This window comes from Epinephelus moara, chromosome 13, assembly GCF_006386435.1.
Source record: "Epinephelus moara isolate mb chromosome 13, YSFRI_EMoa_1.0, whole genome shotgun sequence".
In the NCBI taxonomy this organism is placed as follows: Eukaryota; Metazoa; Chordata; class Actinopteri; order Perciformes; family Serranidae; genus Epinephelus; species Epinephelus moara.
This window is the reverse complement of record NC_065518.1, coordinates 22,954,334-22,979,808: the sequence shown is the minus strand read 5'-3', so window position 1 is coordinate 22,979,808 and position 25,475 is coordinate 22,954,334. Positions and strand designations below refer to the sequence as shown.

At 41.7% G+C, this 25,475-nt stretch overlaps 2 protein-coding genes across 5 annotated transcripts in view; both read right to left on the bottom strand.

The window, feature by feature from the left end:
* The window catches only part of mpp2b (MAGUK p55 scaffold protein 2b), a 63,482-nt gene extending 43,002 nt beyond the window's left edge, over positions 1-20,480 (bottom strand). Inside the window, exons 1-3 of one of the 4 annotated variants that reach the window (XM_050059949.1) lie at positions 20,317-20,480; positions 20,152-20,218; positions 5,958-6,037 (exon numbers count right to left, since the gene is read on the bottom strand). In XM_050059949.1, coding sequence (XP_049915906.1) covers positions 5,958-5,988 — 31 coding nt within the window. In that variant the 5' untranslated portion in view covers positions 5,989-6,037; positions 20,152-20,218; positions 20,317-20,480. Of the gene's footprint in view, positions 1-2,598; positions 2,891-5,957; positions 6,038-20,151 lie in introns of those variants that run through there. The other 3 variants (XM_050059948.1, XM_050059950.1, XM_050059947.1) reach the window with 3 other exon arrangements.
* A 151-nt stretch (positions 20,481-20,631) lies between these two features.
* Positions 20,632-24,665, bottom strand: pyyb (peptide YYb). The gene is made up of 4 exons (XM_050060056.1): positions 24,589-24,665; positions 24,157-24,344; positions 21,664-21,744; positions 20,632-20,921 (listed from the first exon to the last, which is right to left on the bottom strand). The coding sequence occupies exons 2-4, from the start codon at positions 24,342-24,344 to the stop codon at positions 20,897-20,899; spliced, it is 294 nt and encodes a 97-aa protein (XP_049916013.1). The 5' UTR covers positions 24,589-24,665; the 3' UTR covers positions 20,632-20,896.
* Positions 24,666-25,475: the final 810 nt, after the last annotated feature.

The window sequence follows — 25,475 nt, the reverse complement described above, 5'->3', positions numbered from 1 at the left end:
TGCTCACACTGCCTGCTACGGTTAGTGAATGAGAATCGATTAATTCACACCTGACTTGAGGCCTCCACTAGCCAAGGCCAATGGTGTATTCATGTGCTCCTCTGATAGTCGTTCTTCCGATTTTGATGTGTTCCTGAGCTTTCAGATGTAATGTGGAGATAACCTTGATGCTAGAAAAAGATATGCTGGATTTTATTGCTCAGAGCATTTAAACAACAAACTGATCAGGTGGGCCATGAAATATGATTAGGAACTCATTTTTCAGATTATTCCAACACCACATGAATGCAGCACAAGGCTGTGGAGGTATTTGAGACACCTGCTACTCGCCCCTCAAAGAACGACACATTGTTGGTGAGTGACATTTCTGGGACATTGTATTGAACTTACATAGCCTACCTACATACAAGTGGGATGTTGTATCGATGCAGTAAATTCAATGTTTCAAATGTATTAATGGAAATTCATACATGATGACTGGTAATAAATTGGAAGAGAAGTTTTGTGGGATGGGCAGCACTAGCTGTGGAACCAGCATGCACCATAATGCCAAACTGACACCATATTTGCAAAACTCAAAAGGTCTGATACATTTACATGTGTCAACTCGAAGGAACCGATACTATTACAAGAATTGGTCCGGCCATCACTATTCTCCTCCTGATCCAACAGTGAGGAAGGTGTTTGGAGCCAATCGTCCACTCAGCAGTGGAGTGCTGTTGAACAGAATCGCCCTAAACTCTAAGCCCATCCACTTTTTAGCAAATCAAATTCTCCCATTAAATTTGAATCCCATTTGTAACAGTACCCTGGTCAAATATTCCTTTTTAACTGGAAGATATGTCCTTGTACAGAACCTACACACTGTCTATTTTCTGTTTTACAAAGACTTAAATTCATGTCATTTTCTGAACTTCCCAGAGTGCTCTAGCTGCTCTATTATTTGCCTTTACCCTCTTAGTCTTTATATCCACGTAACTGATGATTATTTATCAAAAATCTCATTGTGTAAATAGTTTGTAAAAGCACCTAGAGTCAACCCTACAACATCGCTGTTGTGGTATTTGGTCAAATATATTGTGATATTTGATTTTCTCTTTATCGCCCAGCCCTAGGGAAAAACAAACACCAACAAGTTTATCGACCTATCGACTCTCAGGAAGCAAACATTTTGACTTTGACTGTGCATCTGTTTCCCCCACAGCAGTTAATGAAAGAGCAAACAGAGATCGTCAGGGTGTGATATGGACGAAATAATTGCCAGTGTCGCCACGTTATCGAATACCCTCTGCTGGAACAGAATTAAATTGTCCCATTCTCTTGAAACCCAACGATTATCTTTGACAGGCTAATCCTACCAACACACTGTACTCAATGATCCATCATCTGTGTTTGAACACAGCTTCATTAGTCCAGTAGGCACACAGAATATTCCTCTGATGGCGTTCTGTGTATCAGAGTGTGGGGGAATGTGTGTGTGTGTGGAGAGAGTGGGGGTGAAAGTGAGAGAGCCACAGAGTTATTTGAAGGTTGTGAGTCTGACACTTTCAAGCGTGCTGTCTCTGATCAGAACACTGTTGCATATGAATGACCCCCTACCTACTCTCCATGAATGTACAATGCACCGGAGGTCTCTCTCTATACTTCTCTCCGTCCCTCTCTCTCACTCACACACACACACACACACATGCTCTGAACTGATAGACAGGATGCAAATGCTCTGACAGAAAATGTGATTCATCATGGCTGTCACCGCTGTCTTGTCAGGCTACATTACAGAGCACAGGATATCTTGCAACATGGTATACTGTGTGACATGCAATAGACTTGGCAATGATGTAATGATGCCTCCAACCTTAACTAATTTAACGTGACAACATCAGATAGATGTAAGCACTTAACACTGAGCAAACAGATACGGACACACACTCTCAACATGTGAGTGTGTAGTATGCAGCCCCATGCACTATTAACAAACTCCATCAATTATTAATTAAATGTATGGTACACTCTACTCCATACTGTGTACGCAAACATTATCTGTGGATTATCATTCAATACAACAAATGCGTGCTTGCTTTTACACAGGCTGCTCATCTTCTAATGACTTCTTATCTGCTTTTGTTTTCTTTACTTATCTCAGAGTGCGGTCCACTGTCTCTCACTCTATTGCTTTCAGTTTACAATAAGGCTTCTCGCTGTAAATTAAAGAAACTGAGGTATGTTTTAACTGCACCTTGCTGTCTCCCTTCCTGTCTTTGTAGCCTGCTGCCTCAGATTCCTGTACATCACATGCTGCCCTGGGTCCTAATCTGTCTCTGCTCATCTTCATCACACTCTGGAGGCTTGAACCAGCACATCAGGAGCAGGTGCAATGCGAATTTCAAACACCAACTAGCCCATAAACGCTAATGTGTACAAAAGCGTGTTGCTGCGCCTGGTTAGTTGCATTTTAATAGTGACTCCCAGCTTCCCCAGTTTCTGCCCACTACATTTCCCCTCACCTGTGATAAAACACATAGCCGGAGAACTCATCAGTTCTATAAACCGTCCTGCCATCCCCTCACGCGCCCAGCAGGTAGGGACCTGTGCTCTTACCTTCTCCCCCCAGCTTGATTTCCAGGCCCTCCAGGGAGTTGACTGAGTCCCCCTCCTCCAGGGAGAGCCTTCCAAACAGGCTGCCAGCCATGGTGAACAACACCTCTCTACAGTGCACACACTCACAGTAACACACCCAATACTGTATCTGAGGCAGACTGAGAGATCTCCCTCTCTTCCTCCCTCCCTATCTCTCCCTGATTCTCTCCTCTTTCTGCCAAAACAGCTCCTCGCTCTTTCCTCCCTCTCCACCTGCTCTTGACGTGAATGTGTATAAGCTATGCCTGGCTGAGCGTCTTCTCCTCCGCATGAATGAATGGAGACGAGAGAGGGTTGTGTGCATGAGCAAAGAAAGGAAGGTGGGGGAGTGGGGGAAGAAAGAGGGAGGGAAGTATGATGCTCTCTCTAGGAGGAGGGAGAAAAGGAGGCAGGACCATTTTTTTCCCTCCAGGCTTCCCCGTGGGGGTTAACTGGGGGAAAGAGGAGCAGAAGGCTGGCTTGTTGGGAGGAGGATTGGTCAAGGAGGTGGTGCGTGGGGAGCTGACATATATATGAGTGATGACCCTCCGTTACTGACATCACAGTCACAGGTACAAGCACAGCCAGCCTTGCAGATGCAGTCAGTGCTTACTGAGAAATTTATATTTGTGCTTTCTGCTCATAAATAAAGTCCCTTCGCTGACAGGAGTTGAAAAATATCCCACTGTTTAAAATCAAAACTGACCCTACTCTAACCCTTCTCCAAGCCTGTGCAAAAATAGCCTTCCGAAGAATGCTGCTTTTTAATTTTAAAAAAAGACATGAATTGGTTTGGAGAACAATTTACTGTGTGTTACTAAAAATGCCAGTCATCCAGACTAAGCCGTCGGCTGTTGTACAAATCAGGACTGACTGACAGCCCATTACAAAAAAAGAAACTCCGCACACATTTCAGCTCTCTGTGGAACTGCTTTTCTCCCTCGATCCGACAGCTGACTCCTGCAATTTATTACCACACGATAAAATACTATAAAGCTTTGAGTTCTAGATTTGGTCCTCTGTTAACCAATATACTGAGACTCCTAATTTCCGAGACATCTGGCCATGGCTATTCAATCTTTTATGTGTCTGGATCAAGTGCCCTCAGCACTGAGTGAAGAGGAAATGCATGGAAGTGTGGCTACGTGCCAGTTTAGAGACTAATATGAAATACAAAGCTACTGCAGTCACAGTGCTACATTTTCAACTTTGATATCAGTGCCAAGGTATACGTCTAAAAAATTCACTTTGATACACTGCCAACAAAAGAGACCATCAATGTGATGCCAAATTTGACTTCTAATTTCAGTAATTCTCCTACTTTTGCACACAAGTTGAATACATTTTTATTTTCAGTAAGAATAGTCACATGTTTATTTTCTTATCACCCAGATTAGATGTCCTGGGATCCAGTGCAAGACATGCTGCACTGTTTGGAGCAGTTGCCATATCTTCAGTTATTGCACTGACTCCAGAAGTCTGCTCTCCAGTGCCTGACTGAAGGAGCTTCGTTCACTAATATGTGTATAGAAAGGTTCTTACTTTGCGCACAAAATAAGTGTGCACACAAACTTGCCATCGATTTCATGACTCAGAATCTAAGGTGACGTGCGTGTGTGTGCCTGCTATTTGCATCAGCATACTGTCACACCTCCATTTCTCTGTATAAGAAAATACCTTTGCCCAGAGGTGTATCATGAAGAAAGTGGCCCAGGTCTCTGCTGCTACTTATCTTACTGGTTGTTTCAAACTGTGATTTATGGCCGTCATTACAGACGCCGTCACTCCAAACGCAAATGTTTGATTATTTTGGTAAAAATAATGGATGTGGCTACTGTGATGTCAGCTATTGGTTTTTAGACTTGCATTTTAAAGCCTTGAGTTTGGCATTCCTGCTGTTGCCATATTGGTTCTTTTGAGCCTGAAGTAACCACATTTGGATGAGAGGTTGGAGCTGTGGAGGAGCAAGGGGTGGATGTAACTCATGGATTGTGGGGATGCCTCGCAGACAGCCTGTCACCCAAAGGGGCCCTGCTCTTACTTATGTGTAACTTTAAGTCTTAATAAAATGTAAACAGGTGAGTTATATAGAAAATTGCCTATTGCCTATATTGGCTTTCTTCTGGAGCCAGCCTCAAGTGGCCATTTGAGGAACTGCAGTGTTTGGCACCTCTGTGTTGGCTTCATTTTTTAGCCCCAGAGGTTGCCACTTAGTAAAGTCTCAGGGAACCGCTGCGATGCTCAGAATACAAGTTACAGCACTCTATCCATGCTATTTTAGTACATCAGAAATGAGCGAGAAATAAATTCCACCCGACTGTTTCACTGATAATAGAGTTTAGAACTACATTTGTTTTCTTCTTGCTAATAATGGTTTTGCCTTTGTCAGGCTCTACATTATTTTGTGGTTGAATTTTTTTAAATTATGACAATAATTAATGAGGATGATGGGGCTTCAGTTTTATTGTTATTTAAAACATTTGGCCAATGTATTAGTAAATTAACGGTTTGAATATTGTTGATGGTCCTTTATCATTTGTGCGTGGGCATGGACTGAGGCAGCTCTAAATTTGTTCCCAGAGTACAGACAAATTTAGGAAATTAAATATTGATGAATCCCTGACTCATACCCATGGTTTAAGCACAGACTTGTGTTACGCACTGTTTGTGAATGTCTTTACAGCATCTTTAAGTTTAATCTTTCACAGCAGCCTTTAAGTGGTATCAAACTGCCAAACTATCACATTTTAATCCAACAGCCTTAAACAAATAATTAAAAATTCATTCATATAACTCAAAAAAGTTAAAATCTTAATTGCCAAAGTGACTCTGACCGATGGAAGAAGGTGACTGCAAATCACTTAACCCTCGGGGTTTCCCGCCATACTATCTCAGTCATCATTGATCAGTCATCAATCCATAACAAGACACATTTGTGTGAGGGTGCGTGCACGTTCCTGCGTACGCTCGTGTACATTCGTCCTACTGGCCACTGGTGCAGATTTAACGTGCATACATGCACGAGTGGAAGGCTGCGAAGGATACAATGGCAAATCCTCCGAGGCATGACAGATCTAAGAGTGGAGTTTTAGCGCTCCATTAGCCAGCTCATTAAGTCGCATTAGAACTCTGGAGATGAGATACATGTCCTGAGTGCTGGAATAACCACAAACCGTTCAGTATCTCCTCCCTCCTGTCTGCCTCCCGATATCTCTCTCACTGACACACACACGCACACACACGCATGCACGTGCATGTGCGCGCGCACACACACACACACACACACACACACACACACACACACACACACGCCCTCGTCATAGCGAGACAAAGCCACTTACCAGAGTCAGAGCTGGATGTTGCCACGGGCATTTTAAGAATTGGTTCCTCCCAGTATCCTCGGCAAAACTTGTTAGGTCAACTGAAATGAAAGAGAGTGCAGAGAGAGACAAGGGAGATGCATTGAAAACACTAATGAAGTATTGATTGTGAATATGAATGCAGAATCCCTTGGCTGTCAGACCACTGAGGCTGAGTTAAGGTTCAAAAAAATGGCAAGAGGGTTAAAGCGCTATAGTTCTATAAAGAGCAGATGTCTAACGGGACTATTTCCCACGGAGCCAAAGTCAGAGTTTTGCATATTTCATAGCTTGTTTTTATAGCATGTCTCATTGCGATAAACTGCGTTGTTGCATTGAGGCCCTCTGAGTCCAGCACAGGGATCCGTGGAAGTCTAAATCCAGCCACAACAAAGAAAACAAATCCTATTCTGTCATAATCACATTCACAGTCAGTGGACTTACGTGTGTGCACGACTCATTCTTAATTTGCCTAAACAAGCTCCCACACACATGACAACTGGTGTCTAACTTTGTTAATAGCTAAAAATAGAACGACCAGTTGCTTTGGCAACACCCAAACAGTTTTAGCCGTCACATCCGTGGGGAATACTATTAGCAACAGTTGGGAGGGATTGACTGAGCGGGTGAGTGGGTGGGCAGGCCAGCTAACATTAGCTTAGTGAGGATCTCTGTTGATTCTAATTGATCCATTTAACATCAGGCAGCATGAAAAAGCAACAAGCATCACAGACAGAGACTGGGAGAGTAAGCACTCAGTGTCCAGAGATTCAAAACTGGCTTATCAGGTGAGGCGGAATTTGTGAAGTACACAGAGTGAATAGCAATTAGAGTTGAGGAGGGGGTGTGTAGAACATAAACAGAATAGGCAATCAATAGTCATGAGGGCGAGGAGACAAACAGACAGACAGGAGAAAATAGAAGAGGGTTGAGGAGAGAACTGTCAGGCAGAGAGGCTCTGGTTGTGTGGAAACATGAGGTGGGGGGGGGGGGGGGGGGGGGGTCAGAGAGGGAGAGGAAGAGGGGGGCAGACAGAGGGAGAGCGGAGAGAGTGAGAGAGGAAGAGATCAAACAAGAACAATGGTGAGGAGGGAAAGAGTGCAGCTGATGAGGGAGAGACAGTGGTATCCAAGGATGCTAATTCCTGGTTGCCATGACAATAGCTATTCATGGTGGAACCAGTGCTGTGGTGGCCAATACCCAGTAACGTCACCACGTGGCCACTGTGTGAATGTGTGTCAACAATAAAAATCCCATTTCAGCCTCATCACCACTGATCAGATTTACAGTGATGAAGCATCTTCACACAGTGTTCCAGCACCCGGGGAATTACCTTACAGGCCATGTGGGGGCGCTATCAGTAATGGTACAAAAGCCTGCTATATTTCCTGAGTGGCTTCCAGCATTATTTATTTAAGAGACCTGCTAAATATATTTCTTCTTTCAGATTGAATCACATTTCTCTTTTACTACAGATCAGCTGACATGTCTAAACTGGCTTTCTGGGTGGCCTTTTTCATTAAAAGTCTGGTTAAAGCAAAAATAAATATATGTTATGAGTTTGTCACACCACAGAAAAATGTGTTATTAACCACCCAGCCAAATCTGAATGATTAAAGAATAACCCAGTAATTTAAGACTTAACCTACTTCTTTTTTAGTTTCTCATTGTCAATGAACACAAATATGCAAGCTGTAATATTAAAGACATCTTCAAGCTCAGTGGTATGTAATTCTATTAATTTGATTCTTTGCGCGGAGATCAAAATATTCCCAAACCCTATTTGTTCAGAGGTGCAGTGCTGCAGCTTATGTGTTTACCAACACATCCCTGGGCACCAGTTAAAGATTCATCTTATAAACTAGTAAATGTGAAGCCACTGGAGAAGGGCATGTTTCAATTATAATCCTCAATATTGATCCGACAACGTGAGGGGAGCCTGGGGATGCACTGATGCTGAAACTGTGGAAGTTATCTGGGACACCTGTATTATTGCTTTCCATAAATCTATCTGAATAAAGGCCTTTACGAAGCAGCAACCTCCAGGGCTGAAAAATGAAGCCAACACGGATGTGATGAAAACTGCAGTTACTTGAACGGCCACTTGAGGCTGGCTCCAGAAGTGTGTCAATCCCTATAGATACCCATGTTCACAGACCAGACTTTACAGCAGAAATAAACATGTTAACATCTGGTACAAATAACGGTTTTGGTCACTTTTGCTAATTTCAAAGTTTATGACAACTGCATGTTGGGGGAATATTTGATATTAGTCACCCGTTTACATTTTATTAAGGCTTAAAGTTACACATAATTAAGGCCAGGGCCGCCTTGGGTAACAGGCATGGTGAGGCATCCCCATAATCCATGAGTCGGATCCACCCCTCACTCCTCCACAGCTCCACCCTCTCGTCCAAATATATTGACTTCTGCCTCATCAGAACCACGATGGCAACAGCTTGATTGCTGAACTCAAGGCTTTGAAACAGGAGGCCACAAACCAATAGGTGACGTCATCGTAATTATGACCAATTCTTAAATAGTCTACGCACATAATATTTGCATTTCATCTGAAAGTCTTCATGACAAAACCAACAGTTGGGAAAAAAATGCCCCCGGTGTGTGCTCCACCTCAGCGTCCGTGGGTAAAGCCCACCAGGAATGAGGGTTTAGGATCAGGCTCAGTGGAACCGGCTAATGATGGGAGAATTTCAAGAGTGGGATTGTTGTTGAGGAGTGGAAGGAAAACTTCTGCATGTCCAAAGCATCACACGTATCTTTCATTGAGCTTTTCACCCTTATATCAAAAGGGGAATCCGCAGTGATGAGATCTCCATTAGGTGTGCGTTAGCCTGTACACTTTACAACCTTTGTTACGAGGGGAGACTGTTGAAGACAGGAAATGCCGGCAAGCACTTGGAGTAATTTTTGGATTCTAGTGTGGACAGAGATATTTGTGAAATGCACGTTGTTTGAAATGGAGGGCGTTAACTATTGTTTTAAAAAATATCTATATAGGTGTAGAAAGAGCCTAAATGTATCCTTCTATGAATCCACTGTTCATCATCCATTAATCCTTGCAATAATCTGGTTTATTCTGCCATATGTTTTGATGCTGCCCATGGTTTTTGGTCTATATTTAACTCCCTCTCTTTGCCTTATGTAATAAATCTATTCCTCCTAACCCACGGACATGTCATATCATATTTAGAATAGCACGACCTGAACTCAGTGTAACTGACTCACAGTGAAAAGCTGTCACATTTTTCCAATGCCTTTCTGTGTGTGTATCAATTTTAGTTGAGTGTAGGCGACTTCATTATGTTTTCGAGGTAGGTAATAGTTTAATTTTTTTTTTACCTTCATCTTTAAGTTAAATGGTTTATCTTTTTTCTGACTTGATCCAACTGGAGGGAGGTCAGGAATGGGCAAATTGATCAGTATATGTGGTTGTGGTTGTGACACTGAAGCGCATTCCTAGATGCTGAGGGACCAAGCTCTTTTGCAAAACTCTGATCAATGCGGATCAGGTCCTTAATACCACATACCAGTCCCACAGGCTTATCCATGGCATCCCCTGTTTGCACTGTGAAATGACAGAGCTTGTTAAAAGTATGCAGAGACCACACGGCCGCTAAGAAGTCAAAGCCGATTGCAGCGGAGCTTGGCCGCGCTCGAGCTGGGCTGACACACTGGGGAGAGGGGTTGGGAGGAAGGAGGGTTGGGGGGTGGGCAGGATGTTCTCTGCTCTCTGACTCTGCCATCCCTCGTCCTTATTTTATATTACTGAAGGAGAATAATTGGCCGAGATCTAATGATGGTGCAGTCATCACCAATGGTGACATTTCCTTGGTAATTGGTGGCATTTTCTTGAAGAAAAGCCTGGATGTCTACCAGAGTGGCAACCAGTAATCAATCCCTGCAATCAAGGATTAAATAGGTGTCCTTAATGACACCATTAAGACTAATGTAAAAGTTGAACAGTGTGTATATAAGTGATCCTTCAGTGAGGTCAAAGTGGGTATTTTCACACTAGCTGCACGTGGAAAATACCCTGCAGTTGTGCAAATTGTGAGTCAGTCTATCTCTACAGTAATGCTGTGTGTATCTAAACTGTCACTGCTCTCTGAGTGATTTTCCCACTCTCTCTATTAGTCAACTCACACACACAGCGACATGCACTCACACATATCTCCATATTCCACACTGTATTGCAGGAAGAGAGCAGCTCAAAAGCACAGCTGCCATGACATCATTTTTGCAGACCTGCTATCATCTCTACACTGTCAATCTATTAGACAAGAGGACAGCTGGGTGTTGGTGAGTGCGTGTGTGTGTATTTTTGTGCATGCACACAGATCTTAGACTTATATTTCTAGACATTTTTGAGGCTCCTTAGCAAATAACCCTTTCCAGTGTAGCAAAAGACTACATTTAAATCCCTGCATTGCCCAAGTCTTACATAATGAGCGATAATGAGGGTAAAGGTCAAGGCTTTGGTGTCTTAAAAATATCCCTGAAGTTCAAGGAAATATGTGATACTTTTAAAAATAAGATTAATAGTCTTTTCTACTGTACTTCTGCTATTCCTTTTCTCTTGAAGGATTTTGTCTGCAAGGCCTGCAAGCCTCCACTCTCACATGAAACCAATGTACTCTTGTAAATTATTTGATCACACATATTTCTCCATAAGCGAGGATCCCCACTAGTGGTTGAGGGAAACGTCCATTTCTTTCAAGCCTGCATCCGAGAACTGCAATTTCTTCAAATTGCATCCTCCAGCACATTTTGATCTGGAACACTGACACAAGTAGTAGCCCAGGTGTTTGTATGCCAAGTGTAAAAGGCCTTGAGCTGTTCCCACAGTGAGGCTGCATTAAAGCCTGTAAACATGCTCACACACACACACACACACACACACACACACACACACACACGCATGTACACGCACCAGCGACCAAACAAGTCTTAATCCACACATGCAGGCTGGCGTCAGGCCTAAAAATAACCCTGTGCTCCCACAGGTTCAGCTCCTCTCATTACTTTACAAGGGAAAACTGTCGTATCCAAGACAACCGTGAGCAGCTCTTCGCCTTTTTCCCCGGCGCTTTGCCATGGCAACAAGGGAAAATGCGTAAAATAATAATAAGTTGGAGCTAAAATTGGGTCTATTAAAAGGTTTGAGCTACACTTCAGTACAGAGTTGCTCTTTTTCTGTAGAAATGATTTTATATCAGGGTCACTGTTGAATAAAAAAGAGTTTAGCATTCACACAGCAGGCAGGAAATCAATTCTGACAGAGCTCTGCAGCCAAGACTAAGGCTTTCAAACCTGTTATATTAAGCTCCAGTGGCCTGAGCACAGCACGTGAGTAAAATTAATGTTCATCTAAATGTAACTTCTTTTTTTCTGCTTCTAATTTTAAAAAAAAATTAAATTAATTGGATTATTCAGAGTAAAGTCCCAAGTTAAATTTAGACTTAAAGGGGCAGTTCATCCAAACTACAAAATAACATATTTCCATAAACGCCCCTAATGGTGCATAATAAAACAGATTACTTTGGTTTTATGTGTCCAGACCTAACACATTCAGGGCCCTAGGCAAACTTCCCTGACAACCCCCTCCTCTTATTATCATTATTGTTGTTGTTGTTGTTATTATGTTTTATATTTATTGTGTTAATTAGAAAAAAGAACAAGCGCTAATGAGAATTCAACAGAAACAAACAATACCTACCAAAAAATAGACAATAAATAATAAAAGAATATGCAAATTTGTAAATTTTGTCTGCTTCATTTTTTGTTTGGTTGGTTGGTTGGTTATTCTTGTTCTGAGCTCTGGATGACTTGCCATGGCTTGTCATTAGTCTGCAGAATTTCATTGGTTGCTTAGTCACTGAACCCCCCCGCCCAAAAAAAACAACAAAACAAATGTAAAACTCTATTAGGGAACTTAATTTGAAAGAACAGACACAGGAAGAGGCCACTGTCAGCAGTCAGACGGGAGTCACATTACAAACCAATCACAGCCAACAGATATCTTTCCCTTCTTCCGTAAATATTCAGTAAGATAAATACGTAAAAGTTGATCAGGTTAGTGCAGGGCTACCCAGAGCTTTACATCTGTCACACGGATGATAGGCCAACACACTTATAAACACAGCCTGGAAGAAGATCAGCTCTGCACTCAGGATTTCAGGTAAATGGGCTATGATACAGTGCTTGTTACGTTGCTCAGCAAGCTCAGACGCAGCCTGGTGCCGCGCTCTTGAAAGCTGGCACAGAAAAGACACAAGAGTAGCACCCAGTGCACCACCTCGTGTTTTCCAGGCGGTTTAAGAGGCGCCATGTGCACTACCCCTAACTTACAGGGCTGGTACCTGCAAAGGTGAAGGATGAACCCAAGGTGATATGTAAACTCTGCAAACATTTGCCGATCATTCGTCAACTACAAACATGACATATCATCTGAAACATGTAAGAAGCTACATGCCCATTAGCCACTTAGCACAATCATTACTGCTTTGCCGCCGGCGGCTCGCTCAGTGTGTGATGTGCACTTGTAGATAAAATATAGGCCTATATTAATGAAGGTTCATTAGTACGGTTTTGTATTTCTCTGTAATGATGATCACACACTGATTAACACATGAAGGTGGAATGCTGGTACCCCCCAACCGTTAGCATTTGATCTTTGGATCATTTTTGCCTTATGTTCTAGGAGGGGCTGCCTCTTGCCGAGATACAATGCATAAAGGAGATACTGCTACTGGAAACTGAAAATAACATTTAGCAAAACTCACTGTAAAGATGTAGTTTCTTCAGAAAAACAATCCTGTCAGAGTTTATACTGCTCTTACAAAAATATTGGGGAATGATACTTGAAAGGTTTCATGAAAATTACCACAGGAGCTTCTTCTGAGTATATGCCCTCAAGTATCTTGAAGGAAGCACCACTGTGTTTTTGCTTCTCTGTTGTCAAACTAAATTCTAGACTAAACTCTTTCCCCAAAGATAACATTAAAGCAATTCGTTCAGTCTTGCCTTCCGGGGCTCGTATCAACACCCAAGTTACTATAAATGCCTGTACAAATCAAAACAAAATGCGGAGGTCTTTTGAAGGAGAGGATACATTCAAGTGCAGTTTAAAGCAATGCGCTGCACGCTTGGATGATTTCAAAAATAAAAAAGGTGTTTCATACTCCCCGCATGCATATTAATATACACAATGTGCTGCTTCTTGGCAGCAGAGAAAACAGCAAAACAGCAAATACACGCTTCATGTATTTTTTCTGGGCACAGATCGAGCTTACAGTTACAATAAAACTTTATCATGCATTTAGAAAATCTACTTGCAAATGACTAACCATCAGCTAACAGATTTGGGACTCACTGGCCACCACAGCCACATGAGCTTCTCAGAGATTCTCAAATCAAGCTTAACACCTTTTGTGTTCTGTGTGCTGCGTCACAGCCGATTCCCTTTTTTTTTTAAACAGCATGATGACGAAAGAGTTCCCAACGTCAAAAGACATCATTCAATGCCAGAAATCTCATAAAATCTGATCAATTTAGAGCTGTGAGGCTTCCTTTTCCCTCAGCTGATACAGATTGTAATTAGTGTAATTAGAATCAAATGTCATGTACACACCACTGAGAGGCGAAAGGATTCAGGCAAAGTGCTGAGAGCCGCCCAGGGGGAGCATTCACAATCACCACCCTGCCTGCCTGCCTGGATTTCATTAAAAGGTCCCCACTTCTTTTGTCTTTTTCTTTCTGAAGAAGCGGCCATTATGAAATAAGCAAAATGAATGTCACTGTTTCAATGTCACTCAAGTCTGTCGGGAGAAACTCTGGTTAAGGGCTGAACATTACAGAGTGAATCCCCGCTTTCAGGGCCAACACTGACACATTGGTTTGCCCATGTATTTGCCTGACATTGGCATTTATTAAGGGAGAGTCCAGAAATGATCAGAGTGGGGAGAGTGGCTGAATTTTATATTTTAATTTAGAAACAAGCAGAAACCTCCCCTTATGTTCTCAGAGCCAAAATCTATTGCAAACATAAAAGAGATTTTGAACGAAGAGCTGTTAAATAAACAGTTTTACAGCCACAAAATTTGTGAGCCATGAACAGGCTCCAGCTCTGTGCTGCTGACGGGCTTGAGTACTGCTATATTTTTACCCCACCCTGATTTACAACAAAGAGCCTAAAAATAAATATGAATTAGATCAGATGATTTTGTAGCCTGATATGTATGAGATCAGATGTCTGACTGTCTGTCATCATAAAAGTAATAACATTATGCCAAGTCATGCGACCAAGCGTGCTCAAGACATTCATGAAGACCACTCTTCTTAAGAGCACACTGTTGTCATCAAAACACCATCTGTAAATTAATGGGACAGTTCACCCCGAATCAAAAATATAAATTTTTCTCTTACCTGCAGGGCTGTTTATCAGTAGAAATGTCTACCTGCTCTTGAATAGAATGGATTGTGGTGGCTTATGGGGCTCAAAGCAATATCGTAATGTCATAAACCCATTACGTGATGCCTGACTATGCATAATCAGGTGTGTTGGAGACAATTAAATGGGGTGCATTTATCTTAGGAGGTAATAGCACTGAAATGTTGTGCTAATCTATCAAGTAGGAATTAAGATATTTAACTTACTGAGTGAAGCATCTGACCCGCTGCTCGCACAGACCTTTTCCGTGGTATCTCTGTCAGCTCCACTAAATTTGGGCTCTTAAGTCTATTTTGAAAGTCTTGGTGGTTCTTTTTGTGGTTGGCATTGGACGATGGTGGCGTGAGGCTGCGAGTCAACTCAACTCACCAGTCTCTATACTCTACACCTGCCGACTTCGGCTAGCTAGCCAGGCCGTGCTTTTTCAATGCAAACATCAGCACACATCAAGGCAAGGATGGAGAGGATGGGCACCAGTCAGACTTGCAGCCTGCCACTTATTGTGCAGCCGTAATATTTTGTTCTCCACAACTTGGCTTAATCCTGGAGAGCACTATTTAACAAGGTGACTTTCTTTCTATGTGCTGATCTAACACACCAGATGACTCTGGTGAGAGAAGGAGAGGAGGCGAGTCAATCAGAGTGTGGAGCATGCTCCAAGACACCAATGTCGACGTCAGCGATGACATCAATGAATTCACTGAGTCCAGCTCAGACTGGCCATTGGGCAATTCTGGCAAATGCCAGGTCTTGGTCCATCATGTAATGTCAGAGGTTAAGCAGGAAAGGTCAAGTGGGAAATTATAGGCATGTGCTTTATGGTGAATAAGGACTGGTGTGACGGTGAGAATGTGAGTTGCTGTCCTGTTCCTGTTCACCCTGCGCCACAAGGGGAATATAACCTCTGAATCACTGCTATGGGCCATTCAGAGGTGGCTGCAGAGTGGTGCTGCCCATGTTCAAAAGGAGCAACCATGACACCATCTTGTTAGCCACAAGATATGTAAGCAAACTATGATGCATCCCCCATGGCGAGAAAGATGGAGTCAATCCGAGTCTAGAGCATGCTCCAGGACACCGATGAAGAGTCCAGCTCAGACTGGTTATCCGGCAATTCTGAAAAAAGCCAGTAGGCTACTGCCAGTGCCAATCCTGTACCTCTCAAGTGGCTAAAGCGTATCTCTTATTTGGCTTTAATTTAGTGTATCTGCGCTGTGAATCCAGGGGGGCTAGCAGATAGCAATTGGGCCAGTCTAGAGGAAAATCACCAGGGCCAAACTTTGTTCCTAGTCCTACCTTGACTGAGTCTATGGTCAATTTAATTTGTAAAACAACAGAGGCAACCATACCCAAAACCACAGTTAAATCATTCCACAACCAGAAACCGTGGATTACCAGAACCATCAGGGATGCCACTAACACACGCACTGATAATTACAATGCATTTCACTGGAGCTGAACCTTGAAAATAAATGATTGAATGATTAATTGAATTAACAGAACAATTACTGTGTCGTGATATTTACCGTTATCGTGATTTTGGCCGTATCACCCACCCCTACAATGAGTCAGCTGTCACTTTAATGCCACAGCCTCTATATATAGAGATACGTGCCAGAGGGTAAGAGGTGGCAGGTGTGAGAGTAAATGAGCAGATCATTTTTATGAATGACACCATAGAGGCTGGGAAAAGATGCTGAGGCTATGTGAGATGCTGCAGATTAATCTCCCAGTGGACCCGAGTATAGACGAGTCCTATTTCTAAAGTCTTTCTCTCTGCCAGCTACAGTTGATTAGAATTTCTGTTTGATGCAGTAATTAATCACTCAGTCTGCCAAAGCAGTAAAACTGCACGGTGTCACAGAAAGGCCTCGCTGAAGGTGTTTTTAGCAAAGTATTCATGATGTGACGTCAAATAACCAGGATGCCCTCTGACTTACTCTGAAGATCTACGCAAGGATTGTACTCACAAAGGGATATTTCTTTGAATTTTTCTGAATGGGTAACCAGTTTTGAAGGATTTGTGTTAATTTAGTGTTAAATAAGCATTACTCCGACACTGAGACATGTCACGGTCACATTGTCTACATCACCATGCTGCCTTTTTTGTTCCGATTTGATCTTATTTAATGCCTTATACAAAATGTATTCAAATCTCCCAGGAAGAATTTCGAGGAAAGGACACATTTTCAAAGTTTAAAGAGTCCAACTTCAAGCTGAATTCTTAAATCGTTAAATAAGTGCTTAGACAATGTTTCTGTTGAGGTAAAACCAAACCTGCTCATCGTGTAGCCAATCCCCCCCAAAGCTGTCAAAAGCAGGAAAATTTATGGTAAACCTCCTACTTCCAAAACGGAAACTGATAAGAAGGCTGAAGTTTCTTTAATCCCAGTCAAAAGCTCTTTGAAATGAGACCTATCTGACTGCAGTTTGATATGAAAATCCAGCAGTGGGATTTTCATTTTGTCATAAGTGACTATAAATGATGGAGGTTTTCAGAAACTGTACTAAATGCTTACCGTGATGAGAGCTTTGATTTCAAAACAACATTATCGCTACCTGGACTATGTGAGTACTTTGGTGTAAAAGAGCCGCCACTGATACATTTTTGCCTGAAATATACAACAAGTTCAAAAACTATTAATTTAGATTGCAATCTTTGAAAATTAAACATTTTCATGTCTGTGTCTCACAAACAATTCTATAAAAGTAGTATTTTTTTTACTGAACTGAAAAATAAATGTCCCCCCAACTGGCCTAAATTTTTTTGGCTTGAAGTAGCTTGTCGTTGAGGTCTGATGTTTTAAGTTATGAAATAAATTTGCATGTAAATTGAAGTGATGTTACTGTAATGGCCCTCCAATCTTCCCTTCCAGGATGCTTCTGGACAACAAAAAGCACAGCATGAACTTCACATTGTGCTGTACTTACCTGCTGCCTGAGTAAAAGAGATCTCTATTACCACTGACAATAACTTATTTCTCGCTTGCAGAAGTCATTTGAATACTTCCACTGCAGTAATGAATTGTCTTCACAGTGTGACAGTAAAGCACACGACAGAAAACACAAGACCACAGATGTTTGAACAGAACTGATAAACACCAGTTGAACTTACTCTTGTTTAAGTGAGAGTAACTCAAACTACGTTTTTATAAAAGACATAGTATAAAATTAGCATTTAAGTCAAACTGATGGAAATTCTGTTATACGTCAACACAAATCATAACGTGTCTGATATTTCCTTCGTTTCTGGCATAAATTGTGGGGGAGAACTAACTGATTTTAAGATCTAAAAAATCTCACTTTGCATTTGCAATTTTAGGTGACATATGAGCCTAACATTGCTGGCTGGGTAAGAAATATGGCACAATGTATGAATTACAATACTAGCATGCTTTCAGAGGTAGAAATCTGGAAAACATTTAAACCATTATCCAAGATACAGTGATGTCAGGAATCTTCTGCTGAACGAAGAAGTGGGCGATGCTTTAATATAAATGTAATGTATTCCTTGCAAAGGATGAAAGGTAGATTTTTAAATTCATTCATTTATTTTTTGGTGGTATTTAATCCTCATTTTTGCCTCCATAGCTGTCAGTGTGGAACTGCTTAAATCTTTTCATCTTGTCTTTTTTTCTTATCTTCTTGTTAAATTAAATGTCTATGTTGTTTATATGTAACAGGATATAAAATTAAGGAGAATGGAAAGGAAAGGGTTTCCCACATTCTGCTGCTTCTATAGTGCTCAAAAATATGTAATGGCTTTCAGGTCTGGAGTGTAGGCTGTATTTCTGGAATAAGCAGCAACGTCCGTGAAAAAGGCGTCATCTAGATGGCAGCATATGTTGCTCCAAAACCTGGATGAACCTTCATTCATGGTGCTGTCACAGATGTGCAAGTTACCCATGATGCCATGGGCACTAATACACCGTACCATCACAGATGCTGGCTTTTGAACTTTGTGCTAGTAATAATCTGAATGGTGTTTTTCCTTTTCAGCCTGGAAGACACAACATCCATGATTTCCAAAACAATTTGAAATGTGGACTCGTCAGATCACAGCACACTTTTCCACTTTGTGTCAGTCCATCTCAGATGAGCTCAGGCTCAGAGAAGTCAGCAGCATTTCTGGATGTTGTTGATTAATGGGTTTTACTTTTCATGGTAGAGTCTTAACTTGCATTTGTACATGCAGTGACAAACTGTGTTTACCGACAATGGTTCAAGTGTCCCTGAGTCAATGTAGTAATATCCTTTATACAATCATGTCTGTTTTTAAAGCAGCGCCATCTGAGAGCTTGAAGGTCATGGGCATTCAATATTGGTTTTCAGCCTTGCTCCTTGTGTGCAGAGATTTCTCCAGATTCTCTGAATCTTTTGATGATATTATGGATTGTAGATAGCAAAATCAATTATGCATTGAGGAATGTTTTTGTCAAACTGCTGGACTATTTGCCCATGCAGTTTTTTACCGAGGGACAACCCTTTCTTGTGAACAGTTGAGCCTTTCAAGGATGCCCCTTTCATACCCAGTCTGTTACCAATTAACCTGTTTACCCGTAGAATGTTCCAAGCAGGTGTGTTGTTTAAGCATTTTCCAACTTTTCTAGCCTTTTGTTGCTCCTGTCCCAACGTTTTTGGAACATTTTCAAGGTACCAAATTCAGAATGAGTGTGTGAAAATATCTTGTCTCTGTACTACATTTGATTGAATATGGGTTGAAAACGATTCTCAAATCATTTAATTCTGTATTTATTTATGTTTTACACAGCATCCAAACTTCTTTTGGAACTAGGGTTGTATTTTGATTTCTTATTCAACAATTAATGTTGCTAGTTATCTGATGTGAAAAGACTAGCACCAGTACAATTAACATTTTGAGTTTGACAACAATCTTGTTTTAATGCATTATGTGTCATACATGTTAGGCAATTAATTGTTCTCAGCGAAGGCTGGTTGTTCTTTTTCTTTAAAAACACAAGTATACAGGTTTAATTTGAAGGAGTACACTAATTGTAAGCAACCAAACATTTAGTGGGAACAAGCCTTTCCAAGAAGCCACTGATTAATTGTCAAACTGAATCTCTCTGGACAAATATGTTTATTTATTAGTTCATTATAACAGTCCATGATCATTCTCTTATTAACTTTTATCCTGCCTATATCAAACATCAGCACCTGCGCTTTTATTGGTCCACACGCGCTCAAACATCTGTGCGCGTCCCATGATGTGTGGGCATGCGCAGTGGCAACAAACAGGTACATACTGTCCACCAGTCGTTGTTGTCAACATTATATTTTGAAGTCATTTCCAACACTTAGCTTAGGTACACATTATTTCTGAGTGGCAGGTAATTGGTTTCACCTGTGGGCGACGTACAGGTGACGACAGACTGAGGACAATAAGCTAGCTTAATAAAAAAAAAATGCATGTGGCTACTGACTGATGCAAATACAACGTGTAGCCTCTCGAGCTGAATGTGCGTTTGCTCGCTGTCAGAGGAAGATAAAGCTACATGAGGTTAGACAATAGGTGGTTTCTAACGTAACGTTAACTGATAATAGTCACGAGATACAGGAGACATTACCATATATCTGACTGCGTGTCCACCTGGCGAGTGGCGACGGTGGAAATCAGCATTAGAGCTAAGCACCAACCTAAATTAACCCCCACGTTTCAGACAGCTAAAAGGCTGAGGTGCTCACCTGCCCGGTCACCTTTATCCGGATGCCTCTTCGGTCTGAGATATCTCCACCGGTCCGCTCTCGGCTGCTGAAGCACGGCAGGTCTTGTTTAATCTATGCAGTCACTTTCACAACACCGGAGCCAACGGCAGCCCACACAAACTGCTATCTTTAACGAGACCTTACCTAGAACGGCTCGCGGGCTCTTACAAATAGCTCCATTGATTAAAAGCCAATTGGCTGCTGTGTTGGCTCTGCTCCTGTCTCCCAAAGGAAGTCCGGGGAGGTTTGGTGGCGACAAATGCGTTTTATGCTGTGGTACCCCGGTGTGAAGTTGAAGGCTGTCCGCTGCCGTCGATATGAACCCATAGAAGAGCAGCAATGAGATTAATTGCAAGTGCGCCTTTCCTGGTGGTGCAGTGACATCTAGTGGCTGGAAGTCTAACTACACCTGGCTTCATTTTAAAAATAAATGACAAACCAAAGCATTTGTATCTATTTAATACTTTTATTCCATTCAATTCTTTATTGTAAAGTGATTGATTTTTGATACAAATTATTTACACTTTTTTTGGCCAAAGAACAAATAGATTTACTGAGAGAGGAAGACAAACAGAGAGAGTGAGAGAAAGAGCTTTGCATGCACATTAAATAATTAAACATGGAGAGTCACAAAGTCCAGTGCAGGTTGAGAAATGAGTGGTTTTTGATTGTTGGTAAATCGAGGGATCGGGGGGATGTGGGTAGGGGTCAACATGGGGCTGATTTACCACTGATCGCTGTAGTCCAAGCTGTAAGAGACGAGAAAAAGCAGGTTAATTAATTGAAATGTACACTTCCTGCATCCTTATATGCAGAGGCGTGGATTTCGAGGGGACGCAGGGGGCGCAACGCCCTCAATAAAAACATGACAATTAAGCAAATGACTTTTATTTTGACAAAATTAGACATTTAGACCATTAACTGATGCAGAAAAGGCACTAATTTGTGTTGAAATTTTCACCAGAAGACAGAAGGGACCCCCCATTGTTGGAATAAGACCTATGCCCTTGCTAATATGCATATACGTAGATTTCAGGGGGGATGCCAAGGACACAGCCTCCTCAAAATGTAGAACATGTGCATATGCCCCCCTCCATCCGCCCACAAACAACATGAAAGGCAGCTTTTATTTTCAAGGAATCAAAGACATTTACACCATAAATTGATGCAGGTAAGGCAGAAATTGCTGCAGAACAATTGACCAGAGGGCAGAAAATACCCTTGCTAAAAATTTGTGGATACCATCTCAAGTGTTGGGACGTACAGCTGTGACATTATGACCAGTAAGCTGAGTTAATCAACAGTGAAATAAAATGCTAATCAATAAGCCCAAGAACAGGAACATAAACATCAATATAATCCATCTGTAGTGAGGCTGACTGCAACAAAACAATGTAAAAAAAAAATGGTTTGGAGACTCCAAAGTATGAGCATGGACAGCAGGCATCACAATAGCCCAGTATGATTGTGTACTCCTCATGTTTCTCTCACCGTGGTTCAGTGTCTTGGCTCGAATCAGCCCCAAACAGCAGCCATGCCACCGCCTGCTCGGGGGTCGACCTCTTGCCATACCTGGAGACGAATCAAACACGAGCATGTAATGACTGCAACTAAACATGAATTGGAGATTGTCATTCATGTGAGACCCTTCTCTGCTTTCCATCAGTCAGTGAGAATTTCACTGGGTGCTCCGGTGGTGTGACCCCATCAGCCTCGCTGTGAATTTAAACTACGGGACCACTCTGTTTTTTTTGGAGAACCACCCAGCTGTGAACAAGTTAGCTGCACACGCCCTGTTGAGTTTTTATCAGCTCTGCTGCTCTGCTCGGCCTCTACGGCCCAATCACAAATCAGCCGAGCAAATTATCTGAGACAAAAGGAGAATTTTCGAGTCTACAGCCCTGCGTCCAGCGAGGCAAACACAACAAGCGCTTTCGACTTTTGATGTCTGTTTACTAGAATCGATGCCTAGCCACTGAAGACTAAACCTGCCTTTGTTTGAGGCATGAGAGGCTACATTGTGAGTGCAACGACACATCCAGCCTCTTTAGTTTCACAGACTGTACTCAGCTTCCATCACAGGGAAACTGTACACCCACTATTTTCACACTGGAACAACAGAATTCATTTCTTGTTATTTATATATGCTTTTATCAAGACATGTGCCACACAGCAGGGTGATTTGCTCACAGTCACTTGTTATCTAATCCAAACTGTGATCAGTAATATAAAAAAATAAGGAGGTTGTCTTGTGTTCCAGCATATCTATTACAAGAGTTGGGTTCACAGCGGAGCAATTACAGGCTTCTCTCTGGTCTGAACTTTATTCACTCGTCTGAGGAGAACCAGCCTCCTGTCCTCGGCTTCATTATGTCTCATAACAAGCACAGCAACACATTGTGACATACATATAATGACCAAGAGTTCTCCTCTGCTTGCCAGAGTTAGAGTTGCTGCTGATGACTGAAACAGCATCTGAAAAGTCTTGATTTAGGGTGAAAATAAGGTCTTAGGAGAGTGAAGTTATGCCACAGCACGAGGGCTCGACCCCTCCATGTGGTTACCCTTGCAAGTCTGTCCTTGAGTTTAAGACTTAATCCCTCACATCAGGGAGGTGGACTACCTGTCTGACCCCACCGGAGGATGAAAAGTTACCAAAACACTGCCAGTTTTTCAGCATTTTTCAAGTTTTTCAAGTGTCCAGGTGTGCTGATTGAAGAGTTACATATTCTCACAAATCTGATGTGCTAAACTGTACCAACAGTGTAAAATATACTCTGATGCATAAGCGTAGGTTTCAGTGGGGTTGCAGGGGGCACGTCCCTCTTAATATTTAGAGCATTTGCATTAAGATTTCCACCACCGATGAAGAGCAACATGACACTCAGCAGACTATAGAGAGGGTAGATTTTGCTTTTGTAAAATATTACTACTTTATTCTCATTAAATTACAACTTTATTCTTGTAATATTCAACTTTTCTTCTAAAATATTACAACTTTATTCTCAAAATCTCAGAGCACAGATATGTGGGATATATATTTTGAATGTGCAGAAAGTTTTGAACATCTTGCTGAAACACATATGGCCTATGAAAGTCCAAAGTTTATGAATTAAAATGAATTCATGTATCATTGACATGAATCAGTACCACATGAACATTTAAAGAAGCTTACTCTCCGAACGAAATACACAAAGGAGGATGGGAAAGTAAACTATGCCTATGTGTGTGGACTCTGTAGAGATAACATTAAATGAGAAAAGTTCATCTACGGAAGAATAAATGTTTGAAAGCAACATCAAATGCCTGTATTGTGTTTCTTTATATTTTTGTATTTTTAATTAGGGCTGGACAAGGACCGGAGAAAATCAAATATCATGATATGTTTTGCCAAATACCTCGATATCGATACTGCAACAATATTTTAGTGTTAACTGTTTGTGCGTTCACAAAATATTTACACAGTGAGATCTTTGGTAAATCATCATTAATGTTGATATAATGACTAACTGTGAAAGACAAATAATAGCTGTTACCAGGAAAATACGACACCTCGGTATAACGATATAAAAAAATCTGAGATGATATCTATTCTCCTATTGCGATATCGATATAATATCCATATATTGCCCAGCCTTATTATGATTCATCACCTGGCACCGGAATTTTGTGTTTACAATAGACATTTCCACCATAAATTGATGCGGAAAAGACAAAATTTGGTGCATAAAAAATCACCAGAATGCAGCAAATTGGGCGTTTGACGCTTAAATTTTCATGGAGTAGGACCCCCAGAAGCCCCCCGCCCCAATGTTGCAACAAAACCTACACCCCTGCTCTGATGCTGATGATGATAGACATGCATCCTAGAGTATAATAGAAAGCCCTGCATTGTCTAGTTGAAAAACAAACACAAACAAATGAGAAGTTTTAACATGCAAATAAATAAATGCAAACAAATCTAGAGTGGTAAACCTGACTCACCTCTGCCTGGTGATGAGGTTGACATAATGCCTGACAGCTGCGTGGTATTTGGCCCAGTCCTCCGGTGAGGCGTTGCTCCCCGGGCTCTCCGGCTTTGGAGGGTAGGCGTCTGCAAAGCTGCTCAAACACACCAGCAGGCAGACGACGAGCGCTGCGAGCATCATCCACGATCTCAGCATGCTGGCCATCTGAGGAGAGGGACAAACACAATGGTATGATTTCCACTGAAAAACTTCAATTTGAACTTTTATTGGAGCCAAAATATCACTTTTGTGATGCTTTAAGTTTTAATCCACTTCAAATAAAACGCACAAAAAGCCTCTAAAATATTCCCAATATTATATTCACATGGATTTTGGCACAAAGTACAAAGTGTTTTTAGGGTGCGGTTAAAAGTTGAAGATGCATCAATGGAACATAAAAGTAACTTACTTTCTGACAGTTGTCTCCTGATGTAGTCTCGTGCCCCTGTGTTGCTGCTCTGCTCCCAGATCACAGGGTTATATAGCGCGGGATAGATACCTGACGCGCGCTGACTAACACTTAACCACACCCCTCCCTTTGACAGCAGCGCGCAAATTACGCACTCTGGTTTGGGTTGGTTTCAGATTTGGTTTGAATGTGTCACTTGTAGCTGAAATATGAAAATGATTTTAATGCAAATACACATGGAATGTCAAAGTTTTTAAATGTTATTTTGGACATATATAATTCATGTTTCTGATTATAAAATAAGCAGATTCTGCTGGATTCACTCATTCATTCACTCATTCACTGCCTGGTCCTTGTCTATAGTTTTCTACCAATATGTGATGTAACAATCCTGGAGGTGAAGAGCAACAGCAGAAACTTTATTGGATGCTGACAGGAGCTAGTGGGTGAAAGTGATGTGCAGCTAAAAAGCATTGTGGAAAGCACACAGTATGTGCAAAAGAATAGCCTCAAAGCTGTGCTCATATACACCAAAGTCCTGTCTGTCAGCAGGCACGTTCAGAAACCACAACATACCAACAATGAGAAAAATAATACAACCGGCCCTTCACATGTGAAATAATGGCCTGCACAGCACTTCAGGAGCCGCGGTATATCAAGAGTGGGAGAGAGATGAGATGACTGACCCACTCAACCTGCAATATAATGCTCAACAAGAGAGAACACATTCTTCCATCTGTCACAGTCAAAAGATGTAATCTCTATCCATCCATCACTTGTTCTGTCGCCAGATATTTTCTCAGGTTGTCTGCATTTTGTCAAGACTATTAAACGAGTCTTGAAAACGTCCAACTTTCAACAAGATTTACGTAAGAAGTAAGATATCA

Excerpts from the sequence above, each read along its gene's own strand:
- pyyb (XM_050060056.1), bottom strand. The coding sequence starts at position 24,344 with ATGGCCAGCATGCTGAGATCGTGGATGATGCTCGCAGCGCTCGTCGTC. Across the intron at positions 21,745-24,156 it reads AACCTCATCACCAGGCAGAG|GTATGGCAAGAGGTCGACCC; the intron begins GTGAGTCAGGTT and ends ATTCGTCTCCAG. Across the intron at positions 20,922-21,663 it reads AGCCAAGACACTGAACCACG|CTTGGACTACAGCGATCAGT; the intron begins GTGAGAGAAACA and ends CGTCTCTTACAG.